The following is a 27,511-nucleotide window of genomic DNA, read 5'->3' as shown; positions in this document are numbered from 1 at the left end:
TTTGAGTTCAGCTTTATTAAAAAGCAATATAAATGCTGTTAGCATCTATTCACAGTACATTAGACAATGTTGCTCTTCGTTCATATATGGCTTTGAGGTAGCTGCATCTGTTAAACAACTTTAAATACGCTTGAAGTAAAATTCATACCTTGATAAAATCCGGCTTGTGCTTCTTATGTAAATAGCTTTGTCAAAAACATATGACTAGGTGGCGTATTTCTTTTCTTTTTTAAAAGTCCAAATCAGATTTACTTCCACAATCCCTACGATTCCGGAGCTTTACAAGGCCGGCGTATTACAATATCTACAGGTCCAGGAGGAAGTCCTCGGATCAAAGTCCAGGCCTCCAGGCGCCTCATTCCTACCGTGCTCACACCTTGGATCTCCATCACCTCATCGCCAGGACATATCTTGTCCACCGGACCGCCTGTGGAGGAAGAAGTCGGTCAGTTACTTTAAAGTGAAGTCCATTTTTCGCTCCAACTGGCTAACCCACATTGAAACCAAAATGTGCCCTCGCTTGCATTTACAGTACATGTGACTTTGGCCAGACACAGAAGAATTGCCAATAATATAGATTTCTTTACCCTTTTGAACATTTGTTTGTTTACAATAGCTTAACTTTCTACTGTCCCACAGACACAATTCCCGTCCTCTGCTACGATTCGTTCAGCGGTAGCACAGCCCAACATCACAAACGACTTCTCCAGTTTTTGTACATTGGTCATTAAAAGTGAACTGTTGTTTCTGGACAATTACTGTAGGTCCAGTGCCAACAAAGATGAGGATACTGCGTTTGTCATTGCTCACTCGTATAAAGAATATCTAGAGCTGCCCCAGGCTAAATTAGAGCGCTAAGCAGAATTGTATTTCATTGTATTTCTTTTTTTTTGATTAAATAAAATACACCTTTTTTAATTAGGTTAAAACAACTTTTATAGTAGGGCAGCACGGTGGAGGAGGGGTTAGTGCATCTGCCTCACAATACGAAGGTCCTGAGTAGTCCTGGGTTCAATCGCGGGCTCACGATCTTTCTGTGTGGAGTTTGCATGTTCTCCCCGTGACTGCATAGGTTCCCTCTGGTTATTCCGTCTTCCTCCCACTTCCAAAAACATGCACCTGGGGATAGGTTGATTGGCAACACTAAAATTGACCCTAATGTGCGAATGTTGTCTGTCTAACTGTGCTGGCCCTGTGATCAGGTGGCGACTTGTCCAGGGTGTAACCCACCTTTCGCCCGATTGTAGCTGAGATAGGCAACAGCGCCCCCCGCGACCCCAAAGGGAATAAGCGGTAGAAAATGGATGGATGGATGGAACTTTTATACTTATTTAAAAATCAATCATGTTTGGTTCCATGATTTTTTTTTTTTGTGCAAAAAAATATTTTAAAGGGGTACTGCACTTTTTTGGAAATGTTGCCTATCATTCACAAATATGTTTTCTTGCCACACGAGAAAACATGTTTTTCTGTTTTATGCATTCTAGGTTGTAAAATATGGCAAGTATGAGGTGGCCCACAATGCAGCTAATAGGAGTACACTATTTTGCCCCAAAATTAACCAGGTATTAGCTAAATTGTTATTATAAGCCAGGGGTCACCAACACGGTGCCCGTAAGGACCAGATGAGTAGCCCGCTGGCCTGTTCTAAAAATAGCTCAAATAGCAGCACTTACCAGTGAGCTGCTTCTATTTTTTAAATTGTATTCATTTACTAGCAAGCTTGTCTCGCTTTGCTCGACATTTTTGATTCTAAGAGAGACAAAACTCAAATACAATTTGAAAATCCAAGAAAATATTCACTTGTTTAAATAAATTTATTTATTTTTTTACTTCGCTTCTTATAACTTTCAGAAAGACAATTTTAGAGAAAAAATACAAACTTAAAATTGATTTTAGGATTTTTAAACACATATACCTTTTTACCTTTTAAATTCCTTCCTCTTCTTTACTGACAATTTAAATCAATGTTCAAGTATTTTTTTATTTTATTTTAAAGAATAATAAATACATTTTGATTTAATTCTTCATTTTAGCTTCTGTTTTTTCTTCGAAGAATATTTGTGAAATGTTTCTTCAAACGTATTATGATTAAAATTCAAAAAAATTATCCTGGCAAATCTAGAAAATCTGTAGAATCAAATTTGAATCTTATTTCAAAGTCTTTTGAATTTCTTTTAAAATTTTTGCTCTGGAAAATCTAGAAAAAATAATGATTCATCTTTGTTAGAAAGATAGCTTGGTCCAATTTGTCATATATTCTAACAAAGTGCAGATTGGATTTTAACCTTTTTAAAACATGTCATCAAAATTCTAAAATTGATCTTAAACAGGAAAAATGACTAATGATGTTCCATAAATTCTTTTTTTAATTTTTTCAAAAAGATTCGAATATGCTAGTTTCTCTCTTCATTTTTTTCGGATGAATTTTGAACTTTAAAAGTCGAAATTGAAGATAAACTATGTTTCAAAATTAAATTTTCATTTTTTTCGTGTTTTTTTCTCTTTTAAACCGTTCAATTAAGTGTTTTTTTCATAGTTTATTCTCTACAAAAAAAACTTCCGTAAAAGGAAAAAAATGTAAGACAGAATTACAGACAGAAATTCCCATTTTTATATATATATATATATATATATATATATATATATATATATATATATATATATATATATATACATTTATTTATTAAAGGTAAATTGAGCAAATTGGCTATTTCTGGCAATTTATTTAAGTGTGTATCAAACTGGTAGCCCTTCGCATTAATCAGTACCCAAGATGTAGCTCTTGGTTTCAAAAAGGTTGGTGACCCCTGTTATAAGTGCTAACGCAGACAGACCATTTTCAGCGGCGCCGTGATCACATGAGAACTAACTTGCTAATACTGCTGCATAGCATCTGAGTTTGTGAAAGTTAATTCTAGATTATAAATCACTCCTTTTACCTGAATAGTAAAAGGTTGCGGCCATAAACAGAGAAACTGGTAAACTTTGAAATCCGACTTAAACCAGAGATGTCTAGAAAGACACACAAAGACGCTCAAAAGCAGCATCCTTTTTTTAGCCTTTATTTCATTTAAAAAGGGAAGACCTAAACATCCCATCTGTCGGTATTCCAGTGAGAGCAGACATTGTACAGTAAGTCATTGTTTTATTATGTTTGTAGTTTGTATTTATTGTTCAGCACTTCAGCAATACTACTACATGATGCTTAGTGTTTAAAAACAACTGCATCTGTTTAGCACACAGCTTTTAAAACTTGATCACCCTTCATATATTCAGGCTCAAAAATAGGTTCTGGATCATCATTTGGCCTTTCATGAAGTCTTCCGTGAGTAGTAGTGTTTTTGTTGTTGAAGGGAAAAGAGAATGATGTGATGTGTCTGTGAAATGAATTTGTTGATTTATGCTTAAAATGAGAAAATATGTGAATATGGTATTATAAATGTGCTTATTACTACATTACATACATCATGTTTATAAAACATTCATGGGGGTTTTTGGAAGGTTTTCCTAGAGAGCTTTATAGGTGGAATAGAGTGACTCCACTGCGATGAGATGGCGACTTGTCCAGGGTGTACGCCGCCATGCTCCCCATTGTAGCTGAGATAGGCACCAGTGCCCCCCGCGACCCCAAAGGGAATAAGCGGTAGAAAATGGATAGGATGGATGGATGGAGTGACTCGAATTGAGTCAATTGCTAGCTGACTTTTGTAAATGATAGGCAAAATTTTAAAAAGTGCAGTTCCCCATTAAGCATATTTCAGACAGGTAAAATTCCATCAAAATTAAAATTGCAAAAGTTGGACGGATTTATGAGACTGGAGACAAACACCAATTTACAAACTATACACCTGTTTCCCTACTTCCACAAATTTTCCAAAATCATTGAAAAATTATTTAACAGACCTCAAAATCATAAATAAAAGTGGTGAACTCGTTGATAATCAAAACGAATAGAGAGCCAAAATTTCAACATCAATGGCATTTATCGAAATAACGGAGATTACTTACGCAATAGATGGTAAACAGTGTGCAGCGGCAGTGTTTATGGATCTAAGTAAAAGCATTTGACCAAATTTATCATATCTTAATCAACAAATTAGAATGGCATGGCATCAGAGAGCTCGTCTAAAAATCAGATAAGGAACAGGAAGCAATACGTGAAACTACGCGAACAAACTTCTGCAACTCTAAATAAATCTTGTGGCGTACCCCAGGGATCAATACTGGGACCAAACTTGTTCAGTCGGTATGAGTAAAGTTACAAAAGACTTAATGTTAGTACTATTTGCAGACGATACAAATGTGTTTTTTTTCAGGAGAGACCACACACGAACTGATACAAATAGTAACAGAATAAATAAATAAATTAAACATGTGGTTTGACAAAAAAAAGACTATCTCTGAATCTCAGTAAAACTTAAATTATGCTAATTGGTAACAGCAGAAGAGAAAATTAAACACAAATTTAAGTAGATAGTGTAAACATTAGATGAGTAAATTAATTCACATGTTTGGGTGTAATAATAGATGATGAAATAAATGAACTGGAAACCTTATATCTTTAATCTCGTTATATGCAAATATAATGACAATAAAGTCCATTCTATTCTATTCTTATATAGAAAATATACCACACAAGGTGCAAAGGAATATCTCAATAATGAAGAAAGCAAAATATATTCTGGACAAAAAATAACTCCATCCTCTCAATTGCTTGTTAGTGTTACCATATTTGAGTTACTGTGCAGAAATATGGGGAAATAACTACAAAAGTACACTGCATTCATTGACTGTGTTACAAAAAAGGTTTGTTAGAATAATCCATAAGATTGGCTATAGAGAACATTCAAACTCCGTATTTATCAAATCGAAACTATTGAAATTCAAAGACTTTGTGCTTTTGCAAACAGCTAAAAATATGAACAAAGCAAATTTTAACATGTGATTTAAGTACAACAATTCTTCTCAGCAAAAGAACAATATAATCTTAGAGAAAAATGTAACTTAAAACATTTGTATGCACGCACAAGACTTAATACCATTAGTATATCAGTATGTGGAATTAAACTATGGAATGGATTACGCAAAGAAGTCAGACAAAGTATTTGGTGTGATCCATTTTGGGAAATTGTTCAGACTTAAAGTGTTTACAAAGTACAGATAAGAGGAATATTGATAAAAACCTTGAACCTAATTGATGAATGAAAACAACCTATCAGATATTTAGTAAAGTATGTATGTATAGTTAAATACATTAACAACCTATCTGAGTGAATTGTATTGATCTTTATTAATCTATTGTTGTTTTGTTTAAGAACGAAAAAAAAAGTGAACTGTGAGCAAGCCGATGTGCTACTGCTGCTGCATCTGCATCGCGTCTCAGCTCGTCAAAGTTATTCTAGATTCTAAATCATGTCTCTTGTCTGGATAATCTGTGACGTTCAATTTATTTCCGTAGATGAAGACAAACACATACAACCGAAGACCGTGTCTGCAGGCAGCAATTTTTCTTTTTAACCCTTTGTGTGGGTTATGAGTAATTCTTCATCTAAACAAGAAGATATGAACATCCCATCAGCTCACCCTCCTTATATTTAGGATAAAAAATATATGTTTCTAGAACATAATTGTTCCCAAAGTAACGTTTCTGGAACATAATTGTTCCCAAAGTAACCGGTAATCATTGTTGGCTCTCACAATGATTTGCATTTTTGTTGATGGGAAAGGGATCTGTGGTTCTCATATCTACATCAAGGATCACGTGACTGGCTGGCGCATTATCTCTCAAAATGGCTTGGGAATCTCTGTGGGATTTATATTATTTTGATCATAACTATTTACTCACAAACTTTGTAAGTATTTTAGTGTTATAAATATATTATATATATAACATAACTTCAATACAGAGGCAACTTGTTTTCTATTCTTCTGGTACTTTAATGGGCTTTAACTACTCCCTTACTAGGCAACACACTTGTGCCTTGCCATCTAACGTTATAAAATTACAACCGCAGGCAAAGTGTACTACTGTATATAATACTTGCAAATGAGACTCAGATGTGTAAGAAATGGACAGCACAGTTATCATTAGATTTTTACAGAAGTACCGAAAAAATGAGTACCATTGAGCGCCGATATGGATTTTCAGGTACCGGGAATTGGTACTTTATCGATTCAAATGTGAAAGGTACCCATCCTTCCTAGGAGTGTGTGTGCACTGCTGTGTTGGATCCGCTTTGGACTGGACTCTCGCGACTGTGTTGGATCCATTGTGGATTGAACTTTCACAGCATCATGTTAGACCCGCTCGACATCCATTGCTTTCCTCTTCTCTAAGGTTCTCATAGTCATCATTGTCACCGACGTCCCACTGGGTCATTATTGTCACCGATGTCCCACTGGGTGTGAGTTTTCCTTGCCCTTATGTGGGCCTACCGAGGATGTCGTGGTGGTTTGTGCAGCCCTTTGAGACACTAGTGATTTAGGGCTATATAAGTAAACATTGATTGATTGATTGATTGATTAAAATTTCATATGAAGCGCCCTATCTTTTATTAATTTACATTTTACAGGCGCTTCTTCAAGCAGAACAAGGCCTTTCACATGTAGCGGGGCTCTACCCACAGCATGTGATCTGTTTGCAGGGAAGGGGCAGTCCTGGTAATATCTATAGTCAACGTAGTTCTGGGCTATAAAATGATTGGAATGGATCACGATAGACATGTAATATATGAATTTTAAAAAATGCGTTCTATAAAACTTTCGGCAATCATTTTTTCTTCTTCGAAAGAAGAAACCAGAAGTTGACTTTTTAGTAATAATAAGAGGACCAGGACTTGATGTGTTGTTTGACAGTGACACTACTCAACATTAGTGGGGCTGACTTAAGCAGGTTTCCATGTACAAACGAGCTCATTAGATTTAACGATCTGCGTACCTTGGAAGATCTTCTGTATGGTGAGTGGTTTGTCTCCCAGATCAGCACCTCCCTCTAAACTGAAGCCCAGATCCCTGTTTTTCTTCTCCAGACACACTTGAACAGCCTGACCTAAAAACATCCAAAAAATACATTAAAATAACATTGTCACCTAAAATTACACGACACATGTCCATCTCAGCTTGACTATCACCTGAGTCTGGGATCTGAGTTGGCGCTGCTTCCTCAGTCTGACCTTCTTCCCCCTTCAAGATGCTGACGCCGCGCCTCTTCAGGACCACCACTCCCATCTCACGAGTCTTGGCTCGTCTCAGGACCCTCAGAGCCTCCCAATGAGTGTGGCCCCCCAGTGCAGTGCCATTGATTGACAAGACCTGGTCCCCTTCTCCAATCGAGCCTTCTTGTGCTGCCACACCACTGGGGAACACTTTGTGGACCTGAGGAGAGTACACGCAAGTGAGACACAAATGACAGAGGATGCATTTAAATGCGTAAATATGCAGTTTTCCTCACAGTGACTGGTTTGTTTTGGTCGACGCCTCCTGCAATACTAAATCCCAGCCCGACAGCAATCTCCTTGTGGAGAACCACAACATTAATGTCATCCTGAAATAACACAATATAAGTTAGAGGTGCCATTTTGATGGCTCAAAAACATTTTATAATTTTAACGCAATTCAGTTAACAATGACTTGGGTGTGGACTACTACAGTACTATAGCCGTACACAGTATACAAACAGGTTGACATAAGCGGGACCGACTTCATCAATTTGAGTTTTTTTCAATCTGTTAATCCAATGTGCTACTTATTCTGTTCAGCGTCACAAGTTAAGATGGTGCATATCCTAGGCGACTTTGTAAAGACTGCTAAGTTACTGTTCTGTAGACAATATTCTTTCTACCTTAGGAGGTAGAAGGAAAGCCGTTAAAGAGCATGGATCACACAGGTGTAAATGTGACCTGAGGGGTATGAATGAAGATACATGTATTCATAATCAGATTTTTCACTACAAACTCATTGGCTCAGTATAGAAGCGTGTTGATTTCCAACATGGTGCACATTAAAAGTATTGTTTTTTTTATCGATAACAAATCCTATGGAGCCTATGTTTTTTGACTCCTTAGCACTGACTTGGTCCTCTCCATGAAAAATGTAAATGGCCAAAAAGTATGTGGATAGTTTCAATGTGCCCACCTATGTCCTTCATATTTTCTGGAAGCTGTGTACATTTTTGCATGTTTGATTTCCGAAATAATTATAGTTACCGAAAAGAGATTTTATTTTGCTTCTTCCTTGCAGTACCAAAAAATAGCCAAATCATGACCCTAAAACCAAAGTACAAACCCCGTTTCCATATCAGTCGGGAAATTGTGTTAGATGTACATATAAACGGAATACAATGATTTGCAAATCCTTTTCAACCCATATTCAGTTGAATGCACTACAAAGATAAGATATTTGATGTTCAAACTCATAAACTTTATTTTTTTTTTCAAATAATAATTAACTTAGAATTTCATGGCTGCAACACGTGCCAAAGTAGTTGGGAAAGGGCATGTTCACCACTGTGTTACATCACCTTTTCTTATAACACTCAATAAACGTTTGAGAACTGAGGAAACTAATTGTTGAAGCTTTGAAAGTGGAATTCTTTCCCATTCTTGTTTTATATAGAGATTTAGTCGTTCAACAGTCTGGGGTCTCCACTGATGTATTTTACGCTTCATAATGCGCCACAGTTTCGATGTGAGACAGGTCTGGACTGCAGGCGGGCCAGGAAAGTACCCGCACTCTTTTACCACGAAGCCACGCTGTTGTAACACATGGCTTGGCATTGTCTTGCTGAAATAAACAGGGGTGTCCATGACAACGTTGCTTGGATGACAACATGTGTTGCTCCAAAACCTGTATGTACCTTTCAGCATTAATGGGGCCTTCACAGATGTGTAAGTTACCCATGCATTGGGCACTAATGCACCCCCATACCATCACAGATGCTGGCTTTCGAACCTTGCGCCTATAACAATCCAGATGGTTATTTTCCTCTTTGTTCCGGAGGACACCACGTCTACAGTTTCCAAATATAATTTGAAATGTGGACTCGTCAGACCACAGAACACTTTTCCACTTTGCATAAGTTCATCAGAGATGATCTCGGGCCCAGCAAAGCCGGCGGTGTTTCTGAGTATTGTTGATAAATGGGTTTTGCTTTGCATAGTAGAGTTTTAACTAGCACTTACAAATGTAGTCACCAACTGTAGTTACTGACAGTGGTTTTAGGAAGTGTTCCTGAGCCCATGTGGTGATATCCTTTACACGCTGATGTCGTTTTTTTGATGCAGTACCACCTGAGGGATCAAAGGTCCATAATATCATCACTTACGTGCCGGGATTTCTCCAGATTCTCTGAACCGTTTGATGATTTTACAGACCGTGGATGGTAAAATCCCTAAATTTCTTGCAATAGCTCGTTGAGAAATGTTGTTTTTTAGCTGTTCGACAATTTTCTTACAAAGTGGTGACCCTCGGCCCATCCTTGTTTGTGAATTACTTAGCATTTCATGGAAGCTGCTTTTATACCCAATCATGGCAACCACCTGTTCCCAATTAGCCTTCACACCTGTGGGATGTTCCAAATAAGTGTTTGATGAGAATTCCTTAACTTTATCAGTATTTATTGCCACCTTTCCCAACTTCTTTGTCACGTTTTGCTGGTATCAAATTCTAAAGTTAATGATTATTTGCAAACAAAATTTTTTTTATCAGTTTGAACATCAAATATTTTGTCTTTGTAGCATATTCAACTGAATATGGGTTGAAAATGATTTGCAAATCATCGTATTCCGTTTATATTTATATCTAACACAATTTTCCCAACCCAAATGGAAATGGGGTTTGTATTTAACCGGAATTCTTGTGTACAGTTACTTCCTTGTTGACACTGATTCTGCTCGCAAACCTTGTAAAATCACTGACTGTAGAATATTCAATATGGTTCTAGTGTGTAACCTCTGTGTAAGATATGCTTATCTGCCAGCCAAGGTGATTAGCACATGTTTCACCCTGAATAAATGGATTCAATACTAATAGTGAGCTTGTGCACCTGCACGGTGCTGTTCCCTAGACCCCTGACGTCCTCCAGGAGCTTATCGAGCTCTTCGCTGGGCATCACAGACACGTATGATAGTGCTGACATGTCAGATCTCAGTGATGTCGACCTATTGCCCACTGCCACTGACCACTCGTCGTCGTTCTCTGATTCGTAGTCAGTTCCGGTAAAGTAACACAGTTCTGCGAGACTGCAAGTAGTAGAAAACAAGAGTTAAAGTGAACCATATAGGAAATGTTATTGAACTTCTATTTGATAATACCTGACGGAGAAACTCCTGCGGTCTGACAGGCTCATGTGGCTGGTTATGGTTACCGAAGACTCTCCAGAGTCTGAATCGTAATTTGAATTGTCATCTTTCTGTGTGCTTGCATCGTCGTCGTCATCGTTCCGCCAAGCCTTCCAGCCTGCCACCCAAGCATCCAGGTCCAACACCTTCTTTCCTTTTGCGTCAACATCAGTGACATCTGGAAACATGAGGTCTGCGAGGTTGCTGCGAGACGAGGCGGCAAGGGGACGCATGGTGGTTGAAGGGCCTCGGCGAATTTCTTTTTCAGTAGGTACAAGTAGAGGAGTGTTGGTTAGTAATGAGACTGGAGAGCATAGAGGCAAGTGGTTTGGGGTCTTGTCATCATCAGTAACTGCTGATAAACTCAGGGCAGGTTTCACATTTTTTATACCTGAGAGCTCAGCATACGGGCGTGGTTCAGGGTCACTTGGTAACTCTGTATTGGTGCTTCTCCAGTCTTTGTCGCTTGAGACTTTACACAAATCCGGTTCGTCTAAGTGTAAGTTTGTATAATGTAGAGGATCTTCTTTTTGGTGGGATTTTGGTGTATGTTTCAACCTGGAATATTCACTAAAATTTCTGACTGTGTATTTGTTAACACGATCTATAGTTGTCCATTCTTTCTTTGCCAAATCATCTCGTACCCATTTTTCAGTGTCATCCACTGACCAAGACCTTTGCGATTGACTTATCAGTTGACCTTCAACTACTTTCTCCTCTGCTTTCCTACCCTTCTCCCGCTGCCCAATGTGGTGATTACCAATTGTTGACTCGCTCTTCAAGCCATCATGGTCGCTGTTGAGTCGAGTTGGCACAGAAAGGGCACGTCTGGGCAAGGCACTTTGGTCCTTTACAAAACCCTGAGATCTTTGTGTCAGAGCCTCAAACTGATTAATCTTGTTCCTCACACTCACTAATGGGGACAGTGTCTCCGAGGTTCCCGTGTACCCCAGTGTGTTTTCTCTAAAGTTCTGATGAAGTGACCCAAACTCATCTTCATAACTTCCTTTTAAATCAGCCTCTCCTGTCACATTTCCCTTTTCTTGTGTAAATTGTCTCTGTGTCCTATTTATTCTGTTAGTTTCAGTCTTTTCTCTTTGCCAACTTTCCCTTCCAAGATCTATGCTTCCACTTCCCACTCTGCTTGGAGATGTCTGCTCTAATAAAGTGTTTGACTGAGCAGTCCGAGCCATTCTAATCTGATTAGCTATGGTGTTTCTGCTCCTTGCTCTATCCAGAGACATTGTTTCCATGGATCCTGTAACCCCACTAACTCCACCTACGTCCGAATACCTCCCATAGATTCGTTCTTGCCAGTGTCCCGCTGGTAATTTCGCCCAGGTTTTTGGGCCGGGTGAACTGTTAAAACCTGGAACATTGGTGTCTAAATGTGTCCCAGTGTACGATCCATTTGTGTCCACTGGACTATAGTAGCTTTTCTCAACAGCAGAGCTACGCCTGGGAAAAGTTCCTCCTTTTTCCTCGTCACAAGAACTTGGCCAAACTTTCAAGACACCCTTTCCATCACATCTGTCTTTCTCTGAGGAAACAAAAGTCCTATACTTGCTCAAATCGTCACTTTTTGATGAGCCATAGAGCTTCTCAATCCGTTCTAATATACTCTGACCTCTTATAGTCCCAATAGAGCCTGCCTCTCTTTCACAGATAGCTTCAGGGGAAGACTTTGGCTTTAAAGGAAAGGAGTTCTCTCCATCCATTGCTTCCGAAGATTGCTCCAAATAATTTCTCGGGATACTGCTGCCTTGAGAACACCCTGCAGAAGCCTTGAATGAAGACATGGATCGACCTCTAAAGCCTGTAGTGTCCCTCTCCTTCAGTTTGTTTTCTTCACTTGACCTTTCTGATACATCATGTCTTTGCGTGCCCCGATCAGGACTTCTTGCTCCTGACCACCAATCGACACTCCCGCTTCTACTTGTCAGGTTGCCCTTTCTCCAGTCTGTTCTAGTCTCACTCCCAGATGTAGGGTTATAGTTACGACTTCTGTTGATGCCAAAGTCTGTGGCTTTCTTGTCTATTGTGTCATTGTGAGTCAGACTGGAAGACACTATGCTTCCAGATAGTTCATTTTCTTCGTTCCAACTTTTGCCATTGAATCCACTCGAGGTCTTTGTTTGGAAATCAGATATCAAATCTGTCCTCAGATCCTGGTCGTTGATCAATCTGCCTCTCTTCCTTAATTCAATTAATCCAGTTTGCTTCCCTTGTTCTTCAACGTCCTCAGCTCTGGCCACCACCTCAGCGGAAGAAGCTCGGTCTCGCCTAACACCTGCCCTGCGAGTAAAACTGTTAGAGGGTGAGTTTGCAGAACTCACAGTGAAGCATGCTAAATCCCTTGAATTGGTGTACTCAGTCACTGGAGTGGGAAGTAGGGACACATCCATTGTCAGAGCATAAACAAATTTAATGAGCACTTGTCAAGAGCCAAATCCCTAAAAAGTAATTTGATGACTGCACTGGGTTTATTTATACAATTCCAAGGGCTGGGAGAGCAGCAGTTGCCAACATTAGATTGATGCCCATCGTGTATTAATGAGTGGTTGTCCAAAAGTATTCATTGTTATGTTGCTCTATCGTCGGAAGTCTTTAATTCCCCGGCAGGGCTTAAACGACGAGCTCCCAATGCCTGTTAACCATGGAAAAAAAAGTATAAATTTTCATCCTTAAAACAGTTTATACTGGAATGTGGTGATATGTGGACTGTGGTTGATGTGGCTTCTCAAAATGGTCAAAGTGAAATGAAATGGTTTTAGGATAGGGAACACAACTTTGCACATAGTGGACAGTGAGTGGAGAGATACAGTATCACACAAAGGTAGGTACACCCTTTACATTTTAGCAAACCTCTAAGTATATTTACATATATATTTGTTCACTTCTGCCTTATAGCTGTGGCGCACACATTTATTGCAATAATAATATATATTTTTAAATAGTTGGGTTAAAAGAAATTAGTGATATATCAGTGCGTTACTTTGACAACCCTAATCTTTCTTGGATGTGTGTGTGTGTGTGTGTATGTATGTTTCTATATATATATATATATATATATATGTATATATATATATATATATATATATGTATATACACATACATATATATGTATATATACATATATATATATATATGTATATATACATATATATGTATATAAACATACATACATATTTTATATATATATATATATATATATATATATATTTATATATATATATATATATATATATATATATATTTAAAAAACAATAGAAATTAAACATTGAGATACTTTAGACACTTAGGGCCAGATCTACTGTACTAAGAAGACCTATCTATATAACACACTAAACAGCGTGTGCTAACTATAAAATTGTATGTACTATTAGTGGGCGTGTTGCATGTGATTTACAAACACAATTGATAACTCGTGCAGACTGGCTTGTTTAAGTGAGGATTTTGTGTGTACAACACAGCTTTCAGCCTGGAGACACCGATAATTGTGCAATCATATTATCTGCACATTCATGTTATCATGAATGTGGTATTTTAGAGTCAGTCTTGCAGTGCAATTCCTAACAGAACCCACTTTTACATCACCTATATGAAAAGACGTACGTCGTTAAAAAACGCCAGCAGACACCAAAATGCATCAATTGAAATCAGCCCTTTAACTCATCCAGCAGCTATAAAATTATAAAATGATATTGCTGAATAGATGTCTAATATTTTTAATTTTTGACAGTGCGTATTTGTTGACAAGCATATGTCGGATGGAGCTGCAGCATGGTAATATTTGTTTCAAAGCTATTCCTGCGCAACTGTTAGTTTGCACTTCCTTTCCAGACGTACTAAATTGAGATCCAAAACAACAGCTGCAGAACAGTTTCAATTTTCATTCATTATTCTGTGCTACATAACTATAAGCATTGTATCCTCTTGCATATATTCTGCATATTCATGAGACACGCTAAATGACTTGTGCTCTTTATTTTTCTCACCGAACAGACACAATCCTCTGTGCACAAGTTTAGTAGATCAGCTTTGCATTTGCTATCAACTTTGCACTTCTTTTATTTCACGCAAACCTTCAGTAGATCAGGCTCTAGTGTTCAGTTGGTATATCAGTATACATTTACTAGCCACTGAAAATGTGTCAACACAAACCATTATTGTTTAAAGGCCTACTGAAATTAGATTTTCTTATTCAAACGGGGATAGCAGGTCCATTCTATGTGTCATACTTGATCATTTCGCGATTGCCATATTTTTGCTGAAAGGATTTAGTAAAGAACATCGACGATAAAGTTTGCAACTTTTGGTCGCTAATAAAAGAGCCTTGCCTGTACCGGAAGTAGCAGACGATGTGCGCGTGATATCACGGGTTGTGGAGTTCCTCACATCCTCACATTGTTTACAGTCATGGCCACCAGCAGCGAGAGCGATTCGGACAGAGAAAGCGATGATTTCCCCATTAATTTGAGCACGGATGAAAGATTTGCGGATGAGGTAAGTGACAGTGAAGGACTAGAAAAAAAAGACCAGGGAGATGGGAGCGATTCAGATGTTATTAGACACATTTACTAGGATACTTCTGGAAAATCCCTCATCTGCTTATTGTGTTAGTACTAGTGTTTTAGTGAGATTATAGAGTCGTACCTAAATGTCGGAGGGCTGTGGCCATGGGTGTGGTGACCGCCAGTGTCTCCGAGGGAAGCCACGTTTCTCGACGAGGCAAGGCAGCCGGGCTGAGATTTATTTATTTTTTCCCTCCACGGAGTAAGCATCCGACGGTCGGTGGCGGCTGCTGGGAGGAGGCAAGAGAGTCCACAGCTGCAGGAGGAACGACGCAAACTCTCCGCTAATGTCTATGATAAGAGCCGAATGTAAACAAGGAAACCCCGGCTGTGTTTGTGTTGCTAAAGGCGGCCGCAATTCAACGCTTCCCACCTACATCTTTCTTCTATGACATCTCCATAATTCATTGGAAAAATTGCAAAAGATTCAGTAACACAGATGTCCAGAATACTGTGTAATTATGCGATTAAAGCAGACCACTTATAGTTGTGATCAATGCTGGATCAAAATGTCCGCTACATTCTGTGACGTCACACGCCATTATACGCGTCATCATCCATCCGACGTTTTCAAGAGGATACTTCGCTCTAATTTAAAATTGCGATTTAGTAAACTAACCCGGCCGTATTGGCATGTGTTGCAATGTTAATATTTCATCATTGATATATAAACTATCAGACTGTGTGGTCGGTAGTAGTGGGTTTCAGTAGGCCTTTAAATGGCTGGTGAGTCCCAAGGTATTTTGTCTTGCCAAAAGTCAAGAATGGTGTTGGTAGGGTCATTGTCTTGGGCTGCATGAGTGCTGCAGCTACTGAATATCCATCCATCCATTTACTACCGCTTATTCCCATTGGGGTCGCGGGGGGCGCTGGTGTCTATCTCAGCTACAATCGGGCGGAAAGCGGGGTAAGGTTACTGAATAATTGCGGTTCATTGAAGGAAACACATTTCAATATGTATTGTGGCTTTCTGAAGGCTCTCCCTTGGAAAATTGGGAAACTGAAGATGACAAGTGCCTTGCTGAGGAAGCTGAAAATAATGGAGTGACCAAGCATGTCTCTTCCAGACCTGAACCCATTTGAGTACCTGTGAGGCATCCTCAAGGAAGCTGGAGTAGAGCGCAAGATGTGTAGTATCCACCAGCTTCAGGAATGAATATCCATCCATCCACTTTCTCCCTCTTATCCTTTATGGAGTAGCAGGGGGTGCTGGAGCCTATCTCAGCTGCATTCTAGCAGAAGGTGGGATACACCTTGGACAAGTCGCCAGCTCATCGCAGGGCCAACACAGATAGACAGACAACATTCACACTCACATTCACACACATTAGGGCCAATTTAGTGTTGCCAATCAACCTATACCCAGGTGCATGTCTTTGGAGGTGGGAGGAAGCCGGAGTACCCAGAGGGAACCCAAGCAGTCACAGGGAGAACATGCAAATGCCACACAGAAAGATCCTGAGCCCATGATTGAACCCAATTGTGAGGCACACGTACTAACCCCTGTATCACCGTACTGCCTGAGTGATTAAAATCCAGTAAAAAAAATGTGCGGCTCTATTTAAGTTCATGTCCAAGAGGGTCAAGGCATGGTTCTCAAAATAAAAATTTACACCAACCACACTTGGGACATATTCACCAAAAGGTGTACCTACCTGTGATGCAAGATATTTAGACATTAATAACTGTGTTTAGACAAATTTCAGACTCATCTGGATACAAAGGTTATTTCTAGTTTTATTCAAGTTTCATTTCTATGTTATTGTACCTTAAGATATGAAATGTGCCACTTTTGATAGTTATTGTAGGCAAGAACATCAATCAGTTTTATCTTTGAAAAAAAAATCCTCTACATCTCTCAATGAGTCCATTCATAGAATGTACTTGCTCTTATCGTTACATCTGTTTAGCCCATCAACACACTCAGCTAAACCTGAAGACAAAAACTAGAAAAACTCACTCAGCCGCAATCCAGCGAGGGACGTCAAAATGTGACACAATCAGTCTCAGTGTGCAGTGCACGTATCAGCCTTCCACAGCCAGAGGTAGTCAACAACTCAGTGAAACCTTGAAGCCGTGGATTTGGTGGGGAAAACAGATAAGGTGGACAGTGATGTGCACATAGTATTCATTCGCATACAAGGAAACCATTGGCACCATATTTGATTTTGCATTATGGTGATAACTTTAGGACTACCCATTCTAGGTCAAACGTACAGTTTATACCACACAAAGAAAAGAAGGCAAAAAGAGGTATCGGTGGCAATGTCTGGCTGATGAAGTTTTAGTGCAGTGTCAGCTTGCACAAACACCTGTTTTGCTTTATCCCAAGCCTCCCATCTGGGTAACCCAGGCAACATAGCTCGGTCTAACTCAAACTCACACCGACCGCCATTAGACTAGGGAAAGTACTACAGTGGCACATATACTGTATATTCAGCCAAACTACTCAGTAAAGTTACATAAACACATCCTTACCTTTGTTAGATTATAGTGTTGCTGAGGCTTCATAATGAAGGCTGCGATCGGCAGTGTAATGACATCAACTCCTTTTCCATTCTCTCTTTGTTTCTGTCTCTTAGCATTGCATGATGGGATGTGTACAGTGACACAAACCGGCCACACTGGTCTATCTTCTTGTACTCTCTCTCTCTCTCTCTTTGTCTCTTCCTCTCTCTCCTCCCCCTTCTGTTGTTGTTTGTCCCACTTTTCCTCATCTCACAGTGTAACATTCCTTTTCTAGGATCAATGTGTAGCCCTTTAAAACAGCCCAATGACTACACAAATGCACATTAATAAACCATCTCAGCCTACATCAAATGATATCATGGGAAATTCACTTCAGCTTCACTTGCTTGTGCCTGTATCGCCGGGAATAAAAACATATTCGATTTCAGCACACCTCGGGCTAACTAACCTGAGTCTAAGCATGGGACGTAGAGTGGGTATCCAAATACATAATGACAGAGCTCCTTTAATTGGGAACAGACACGCAAAATATCTTAAGTAGACACGGAAATACCAGCAGGGATCAATGTGTGCCGTTAGGTTGACATGTACAAGAGAACTCAAGTCAAGCTGCAAACCATTTTTTCCCCTGCTGCTGTAAGTAATTTTAATTACCATCGGTTATAGCAAAATATACAGAATAGGCTTTATTGACCACGGAAAGAGTACAAGTATTTACTTATTTGCACTTATTGAATTATAATACAATTCTGCATGGATGTACTTTAGCGCGATAGCTAATCTCATGTCACTTAAAATAATGTAAATATATATTTATTTTGTATTTTATGTAATTATTTTGTTTTGTTTGCATGGCTCAAAATAAACCATTCATTCACTTTTCAACTGCCTCTGCTGGTTGCAGCCAAACACTGCACTCTATTTTGCTATGCTATTTCTTACACTTCATTTAAAGGTGCCATATGTAGTAATGTGGCCAAAAAAATGGTATTGGAATCACGGTCAAAATTCTGTAGCCCCCTCCAACTCTCCATGACTGAGGTTGCCAGATACGCTGCCGAATCCATATAATACTCCAAGAAACTTCAAATGGCAATCAAAGAGTCCGACGCTGTAGGTCTCTCTTGTTTATCCGTCTTGCAAGAGGGTTTACTAAGTAATTATGCCACCTTTTACTGATGTCTATTAGCCAAATGTATTTGTAAAGTTACACAGCAATATTTTAGTAGGGAGACTGGACAGAATGTTGGCATTATCCTGCTAAAATGTCCAGTTTGACTGCACGGGCCATCAAAATATATTACGTATAATAATAATATATTTTATATCACATAGACCTACTTTTATGGCAAGCCAAGGTCAACAGTAAAATTACCGCCACATTACGTTCAGCATAACTCCATGTTGCATTCAACCTGACGCACTGCATTCTCTTTCATTTACGCACATCAAAAGAGCGTCATAAACAAACACAAATAGACGGAGTAAACAATGAAAGGGTAAAAAAACCTAGATTTAAAAATAGATGATAAAATTCACTGGAAATCTCATATAAAAAAAATATGCAACTTAAGGTTGCAAGAAATATTTCAGTAATGAACAAAGCAAAATTTGTTTTGGACCAAAAATTACTCCATATTATCTACTGCTCGCTAGTGTAACCATATCTGAGTTGTTGTGCAGAAATATGGGGAAATAACCAAAAATGTGCACTTCATTCACTAAACGTGTTACAAATATGGGGAAATAACCAAAAATGTGCACTTCATTCACTAAACGTGTTACAAAAAAGATCAATCAATCAATCAATCAATGTTTATTTATATAGCCCTAAATCACAGGTGTCTCAAAGGGCTGCACAGGCCACAACAACATCCTCGGTTCAGAGCCCACAAAAGGACAAGGAAAAACTCACAACCCAGTGGGACGTCAATGGGAAGACTATGAGAAACCTTGGAGAGGACCGCAGATGTGGGTGACCTCCCAGCCCCTGTAGGGGAGACCGGATGCAATGGACGTCGAGTCTAAAGATCAGTTAGACTGATACATAATGTTAGATATAGAGAACTTAAAAACACTTTATTTATTGTATCAAAAATATTGAAATTCAACAATTTGGTAAAATTGCAAACAGCTAAAATTATGTACAAAGCAAACTTTAATTTGCTTTCCAAGTAGGTACAACAATTATTTTCAACTAAAGAGGAGAAATATAACCACAGAGAAAAAAATAACTTAAAACATTTGTATGCATGTACAACATTTAGGAAATTTACCATATCATTATGTGGAATCAAACCATGGAATGGATTAAGCAAAAAAGTTAAAGAATGTACTGATATGATCCAGTTTAAGAGACTGTTCAAATGTAGAGTGCTTACAAAATAAAAAGAAGAGCAATTATGAAAAAATAACTTCAACCCTGTTGAAAAGAGAATATTGTTCATCTCGGTATGTTTATCATGACTGACTTAATTATGTATTGCAATGACTCCTGTGTTAATCATTCACTGATGTACCGTATTTTCCGCACTATAAGGCGCACCTAAAAACCTAAAATTTTCTCAAAAGCTGACCGTGCGCCTTATAATCCGGTGTGCCTTATATATGGACCAATATTGAGCCACAACAGGTCTCGCAACTACGGTAAGCAGCCGCCGACTTCATTTTCCCCCGTAGAAAAAGAAGTGCACTTCTTCTACGATAAGCAGCCGCCGACTTCATTTTCCCCCGTAGAAGAAACGCGCTTCTTCTACAGTAAGCAGCCGCCAAATTAATTTTCCCCCGTAGAAGAAGCGTGCGGTGCATGCTGGGATATATGACTGCGGGAGGCGTGCCGTTTCTGTGTGTTTATGTAAAGACCCCAAAATGGCTCCTATTAAGAGACACGCTTACGACACACAGTTTAAACTCAAGGCGATCAGTCACACAGTATAACACGGGATTAGCAGCAGCGAGAGAATTTAACATTAACATTAACTGCCTCGTTTAATGACGACTTCGCATGTTGGATGTCGTATTCGCCCAACTGTTTAATTTGGATACTGAAAAAGAATTTGAGGGATGCATGGATGAGGAATAACTTAATAAAGTAAACTTTACATGTTTATTTTGTGTGTTGTGTGACATTATCGTTTGAGCAACGTTGAGTTATTGATATATTATTGCTTTGCACTATTTCGAGTGTTACTATGTTTTGATTGCACTAACGTTTGATTTACCGTTAGTATCAGACTGTTTTTTACGTGTTTATTGAATCGGGGAAAATAATAAAACAGCTGTTTATTCAATTTGGGAGTGAAAGGAGTTGTCAGAGCGCTGGTTTGTAATCTATCAATAAAGTTTGACTGACCTGACTGTTTTGTTGACATTCCCTTTAGCGCAGCTCCATCTAAAGGAGGCATAACGTAAACCCTGCGTCTACCTTAGCATCTATTCTATGCGCCTTATATATGAACAACGTTTTAAAATAGGCCATTCATCAAAGGTGCGCCGTATAATCCGGTGCGCCTCATAGTGCGGAAAATACGGTAATTGTATTTCAAAAAGAAGACTGTAAATGAACATATGCATTTGTAAATGCTCTGAAGTAGGAAAGGAGTAAGACTAAATAAGCTTTGCTTCTCCCTACTCCTTTTCGGACATGATGTAAAGAGAAATGATATGAAATTATGTGTGATGTATTTTACTGTAAGTGTGTTTATGTTCGAAATAAACTAAACTCGATCAATCACTTAATCACCATCTTTCATTGCAGAGTGCGATACCTGAGCCAACCCATGTTACACAAAAACCATGTCCCGCAAGAATCATATTGCCTACAACCATGTCAATACACAAAGTAGAAAATCATTACATGTAATGTGCCAAGCAAATACTACAAATATGTGTTTAATGCACATACAGTAGCAAAAACCGCAATGTTGGAACCCATTTCCTCAGCATACTGAGAACGAAGTAGGCACTGACACTACCCATATCCATATCGGTTTTATTTGTCGAAATGTTGTTATTTTGCCCTGTCAGTTCAAATACACATCGACATACAGGCTAACGGGCATATATTTCCCCCTTTAGCCTATGTCATTGACTGGGTTAGCATGGTAAGCATTCGTTGCACGAACATACTAGCTTTGTTAGACAAGATCATAGACTGTTTTGGACAATATGGTTTACATACAAAATGTCAATTTCCATGTATTACAGGTAATAAGAAAATGTAAATGCCTGACTTACCTACCAAGGAGGAAATTAGCAAATTTGGTGTCGGATTAAAAAAATCTTCTACGCCTTCAATCGTCTCCATCTTTCAAAGGCACCCCAGATACAAATCCTCATTTTGTTCCCGGCTTTGTCATTAATAAGTTCAGAATCGTAACAAGGCCTTTTAGTTTTACCAAAGTCTGACATGTTTAGTAACTTTACCAGTGGCAGTAGCTAGACAAAGAGTGCGGTGTGTAACTAGCAACTTGGATGTGACACGCTCACTGACTTTTTAATTGGTCAAACGGTGGAGGGCGGGGCATTTATTGATTGATTGATTGATTGACTGAGACTTTTATTAGTATATTGCACAGTACAGTACATATTTCGTACAATTGACCACTCAATGGTAATCCCGAATAAGTTTTTTAACTTGTTAAAGTTGGGGTCCATGTTAATCAACTCATGGTACACATATATACTATCAGCATAATAAAACCACACAAGTAATTTATCAGAGTATATACATTGAATTATTTACATTATTTACAATCCGGGGGGCAGGATGTGGAGGGGGTTGGGGCGGGGGGGGTAGGTTCGGTTGATTTCAGCACTTCTTTTAGCAACAATTATATCATCTGAGAAATGGACATTGAAACAGTGTAGGTCTGACTTCGTAGGATATGTACAGCGAGCAGTGAACTTGAAAACAATCAAAATTAAAACAATAACAAGATTTCCAGGCCGTAAATCAAATTTTAAAATGAACATATCCCGGCTGAGCTACCGTTATCAGTTCTAGAGGTAATCGAAAAGAACATGATTTATTCATGCCTTTTGACATATCAGGGACATTTAATGATGACTTCACGTGAAATTTTTGCATGTGACTCTTTTAACAGTGAACATTTTACTCTCTTTGTCATGGACCACGTCTTGGACCATGTCATGTTCTGTTTTGTTTCTGTTTTGTTATTATCACAGCCTGTTTTGTATTTGACGTCTTTAGTTCCCGGTGGCACTTCCTGGTTTGTTTCGGTTGCCTAGTTACGCATTTAGCGTCACCTGTTTCTTGTTTTTGATCAAGCGCACCTGCCCTTGATGATTTCTGCCCCTATATATGCCTGTCTTTGTTTGCCTTTCGTTCTCGGACTATAGTTTGCTACACACAACAAGTGACATCGCTCTTCCCGCATTGTGGTAACTATATTTTTTCACCCATTAGCTTCCATGCTATTTTGTTTGTTTACTTGTCCCTAGTTTACATACTAGCGCTTTCTCTTCATTGTAGCTTCTACTCTAGTTCTGTTTGTTTTGTCTGTAGTGCCTTGTGCAAGTGTTTTTTGTTCATAGCTTGTTTTGTAATATTAATAAAACATTATCCTTACCCTCACGCTGTGTTCCATCCACCGCTGCACCCTCGAGAAAACAACTTTTCACCACAATGCCAGCTAAACGTCACACTCTTGATACAAAACAAAAAACCACAAAATTATACCACCCACCCACCGAGAAACTTTTTGAAACACAGATGTTTACATAGGCATCATTATTTAACATAAAGGGACACACCTATTGTTTCAGTAGCAACCATTTCAGAAGCAAACCCGCAGAAAACCAAAAAAGGTGTAACATTGTGCTTCATGATCTGAATGGTAAAATGCGCTACCAACCGTTGTTTGTTTTTGTTGTAGATTTGCTATTTTAGGTTAATTTAAGGTACAACACATCTGTATTTAAAAAAATATATATTCTTTGCCAATTATGACCAATATTCATTCAGCGGAGTCAAAATGTCTGTATGACCATTCATTTCCCCCCATAGCAGATTAAAAATAATTCTGTTAAATACTCATCCTTGTGAGTGATTATTCATTCTGCAATATCCTTTAAAATACATGTAATATGCATAATTATACTTGATTTTGTATCAAAGTGAAATCAAATTAATGGTTCCAAACTCCATCCAACCAACCACAAGTAAAGACATTCCGAAAGTGGGACCATAAAACATAAAAATGTTTTTTCAGTTAAGTGAGGCCCCAACTTTATAAAATGGGAACTGCACTTTTTCATGCATTCTTCAAAATGCTTATGTAAGACAAAAACACATGTTATGCATTCTAACTAGTAAAAATGTGCTGCATTTTCAGTTAGCGACCTCGATCATACCTGCTGTATTTTACGAAATGAAGTAGAATGTATTAAAAAAAAGAAAATCATGATTACATAGGGATTTTGAATGATGGTGCAGTTCCTCTTTAACTGCATTGAGTAATCACTGTGTCACACTTTGAAACCCCCTGTACTATTGAAAGGTCACGTGGTGCAGTGTTACTTAAACTAGATTGAACCATGGCACATATTTTACATGAGAAAGATTTTACAGCACTTTATTGCGCAAGAATATCAGAAAAAGCCTCTATATATAAATCTTTCCTAATTTACTATACACACATTATACACAGGGCCGCCTTAACACACGGGCTTTACCTTGGTTAAAGCCTAGGGACTCTCACCAATCAGGGGCCCCTGATTTTGACAGCGGAATGCAATGATTGGTGTTCATAACTGTCAATCACTGACAACTCAGTTTCGTGCCTCGATTGTGTACTCGCTCTCTCGACTGCGTTGTTTTACCCTTCTGCTTCGAGCGGGGCGCAAGCCCAGGTTGCCGGTGTTAGAAGAGAGCGTGCTGACCACAGGCAATCTCCCAGATTGTCAGCATTATTGTAGAATTTGACTGGTTTCTGTTAGACCCTCATAGACGAACATGCGCCTGTCGTGAAGGAGATATTTTGTTAAATTATTTTTTTAAACGGATGATATACTTGCTTTGTTACTATTCTGTTGTGTAAAGTCGTGATCATTTTTTCCCAAATTGTGTTTTCCGGGGCCCCTTTTTCAGGTTAAAGCGGCCCTGAGTATACAGTATGTAGATGGAATTAAATTTTATGATCATTGCCCAACAAAAATGTAGTCAGTACAAAGCCGTCCTAGAACAGACAGTGTACAGGGTAGATAGTAGAGATGCGCGGATAGGCAATTATATCATCCGCATCACCAAAGTCGTCTTCCACCCGAACCAACATTTTATCAGGACCGTACCCACCCGACAACCGCCCGCTGAAATACATAAGGGGTTGTCCACCTTTACTACTCACAGAGCTATTTAAACCTGTTTCACAGAGTAATGGTGACAATTGAAGCCGCTAACGTTCCCGCGACCATCCAGTAGCGTTCATCCTGAATACAAGAATATGGCCGTGCTGTGAAGCCATTGCCTTAGACACCTTCAACAACATGTACAAACCGATTATTGGTCCTGCAACATGTTGTGTGCAGCTTCCGCAAATACACGTACAAGATTGAAAGGCATACTGGGTGATACAGAGTACACTGATGGTTGTGATATAATCAACTTTAACACTTACTAATATGCGCCATACTGTGAAGCCACACAATACAAGATTGACAAACACATTTTGGGAGAACATCCTCACAGTAACACAACATAAACGCAACACAACAAATACCCATAATCCTTTGTATCCGTGAGACTTTTACACCCCAGGTCAGGATGTGACATGAATACAAAGAATTATGGGTATTTCTTGTGTTGCGTTTATGTTGTGTTACTGTGAGGATGTTCTCCCGAAATGTGTTTGTCGTTCTTAATTGGTGTGGCTTCACAGCGTGGCGCATATTACTAAGAGTGTTAAAATTGTTTATATCACAACCATCAGTGTACTTTGTGTCACCCAGTATGCCTTGCAGTCGTGTGCGTGTTGCCGCGGAGGCCACACACAACATGATGCTGGACTGACGGGCAGATCGTACATGTTGTAGTAGGCGACAAAGCCAATGGTTTCGTAGCACGCCCTAATACTTATTATCTGGGTGACTACCGGCAGTCATTCAGGAGAACAATAGTGAAGTGAAGTGAATTATATTTATATAGCGCTTTTCTCTATTGACTCAAAGCGCTTTACGTAGTGAAACCCAATATCTAAGTTACATTTAAACCAGTGTGGGTGGCACTGGGAACAGGTGGGTAAAGTGTCTTGCCCAAGGACACAACGGCAGTGACTAGGATGGCGGAAGCGGGAATCGAACCTGCAACCCCCAAGTTGCTGGCACGGCCGCTCTACCAACCGAGCTATGCTGTCTCTTATTGGCTTCTTCATCTCTATGCTTTATGACACGGGTCTTAAATGGCACTTTGAATGGCAAATGATACCGATTACAGAACCATGCATATCAAATATTTCCGGATGGTTCAACCGCCACCCGCCCGAATCTAATTAAAATCTATTTTTTCGTCATGTTAACCGCCCGACCCGCAGTTTATCCGCGGATGAGACCGCAAACCGCGCATCTCTAGTAGATAGTAAAAGACTGATGGGTCGCCACAAGGGCAGCGCCTCGTAAATAAATGAAGGAAAAAGGCAAACATGGAGAAGAGGAGAAGATAAAATCAAATCCCAAACTAAGCTTCTTTGGAGGTGGTAAGGGGGGTTTAGTTTGAGACCAGTAAAAACCTCAAGAAAATCACATGTACATATTATGACACACACAACTTTAGACTTGTAACGGGTGTGTGTGTAAACCATCCATCCATTTTCCCAATGCTTGTCCCTTTTGGGGTTGCGGGGGGTGCTGGAGCCTATCACAGCTGCATTCGGACGGTAGGCGTGGTACACCCTGGACAAGTCGCCACCTCATCGCAGGGCCAACACAAATAGACAGACAATATTCACACTCACATTCGCACACTAGGGTCAATTTTGTGTTGCCAATCAACCTATCCCCATGTGTATGTTTTTGGCGGAGGGAGGAAGCCGTAGTACCCGTAGGGAACCCACACAATCACGAGGAGAACATGCAAACTCTGCACAGATATAAACGCCGTAAGATCCCGAGCCCGGGATTGAACTACTCAGGACCTTTGTATTGTGAGGCACATGCACTAACCCCTGTACCACCGTGCTGCCCTGCGTAATACACAGATTAATTAATAAATATTATACCTTGGTACATAGTGGAAATTAATCTAGTTGTTTTGTAACTAGATGTCGCTGACATCAGATACATAATGATACATCGAGTCATACCATCAAGGGTTGGAATTGGGGGTTACATCACCAAAAAGGATTCCCGAGCGCAGCCACCGCTGCTGCTCACTGCTCCCCTTACCTTCCAGGGGGTGGAACAAAGGGTTGGGTCAAATGCAGAGAGTAATTTCACCACAACTTGTGTGTGTGTGACTATCAGTTGGACTTTACCCTTTTTTTATAATTATTTGCAATAGATAAATCACAACATACCTGCTGATTTCTGATGGCACACTAATGTGCTGCGGCACAGTGGTTGGAAATCGCTGGCATATTGCACTCATAGTACAAACAGTGTAATATTACATATAAGACAGCAGTACTTACAGTTTTGTTTGGCTGGTTGTCATAGTGCAGCCTCTTTGAGGGCACTCTTGCTTTGAGACCTTATAGTAAGTAAGGCTGCCTCTGTGTGTGCCTGTCCAAAAAGACAGCATGAGTCAGAAGCATTGCTCTTATAAAGTTAGTTAACCACGTCGTCAGACCCAAATGCCCCAATCAATGAATGGTGCGCGGCCTTGAGGATCTCACTTCCCACTCCAGAACAGTGATAAGTCTGTTATATACACACCCACTCTTTTTCCTGACAGAAGAATGGTGCCTCAGTGTCTCTGTAGAATGGATGCAAATATTGCCCACACACGCTTCAAAGTAATTCTTTTTTTTTGTGAGTCATGAGGGCCACACAATTATTGTTGTGGGGAAATGCGGTTCATATTGAAAATTGTGTGGCGGTAAAAAAAAGAAAAGATTTAACGTGAATGAAATAAAAACACACCCGAGAGACATACACATGAGCAATAATGTGATG

At 39.3% G+C, this 27,511-nt stretch overlaps 1 protein-coding gene across 4 annotated transcripts; it reads right to left on the bottom strand.

Moving 5' to 3' along the window:
- On the bottom strand, positions 1–27,065 carry si:dkey-92i15.4 (uncharacterized). Of its 4 annotated transcripts, none has more exons than XM_061881996.1 (8): positions 27,028–27,065; positions 10,732–12,647; positions 10,314–10,599; positions 10,046–10,241; positions 7,454–7,546; positions 7,134–7,377; positions 6,941–7,051; positions 1–427 (listed from the first exon to the last, which is right to left on the bottom strand). In XM_061881996.1, the coding sequence occupies exons 1-8, from the start codon at positions 27,048–27,050 to the stop codon at positions 264–266; spliced, it is 3,033 nt and encodes a 1,010-aa protein (XP_061737980.1). In that variant the 5' UTR covers positions 27,051–27,065; the 3' UTR covers positions 1–263. The 4 variants fall into 4 exon arrangements, with proteins under 4 accessions (XP_061737980.1, XP_061737978.1, XP_061737977.1 ...); XM_061881994.1 differs by lacking the exon at positions 27,028–27,065 and adding exons at positions 16,875–16,981; positions 17,393–17,572 and having other exon boundaries at positions 10,314–12,987; XM_061881993.1 differs by having other exon boundaries at positions 10,314–12,647.
- Positions 27,066–27,511: the final 446 nt, after the last annotated feature.

Source organism: Nerophis ophidion, linkage group LG21, assembly GCF_033978795.1.
Source record: "Nerophis ophidion isolate RoL-2023_Sa linkage group LG21, RoL_Noph_v1.0, whole genome shotgun sequence".
NCBI lineage: Eukaryota > Metazoa > Chordata > Actinopteri > Syngnathiformes > Syngnathidae > Nerophis > Nerophis ophidion.
Note: the sequence above shows the minus strand (reverse complement) of the source record. Positions and strands in the feature narration are given on the sequence as shown.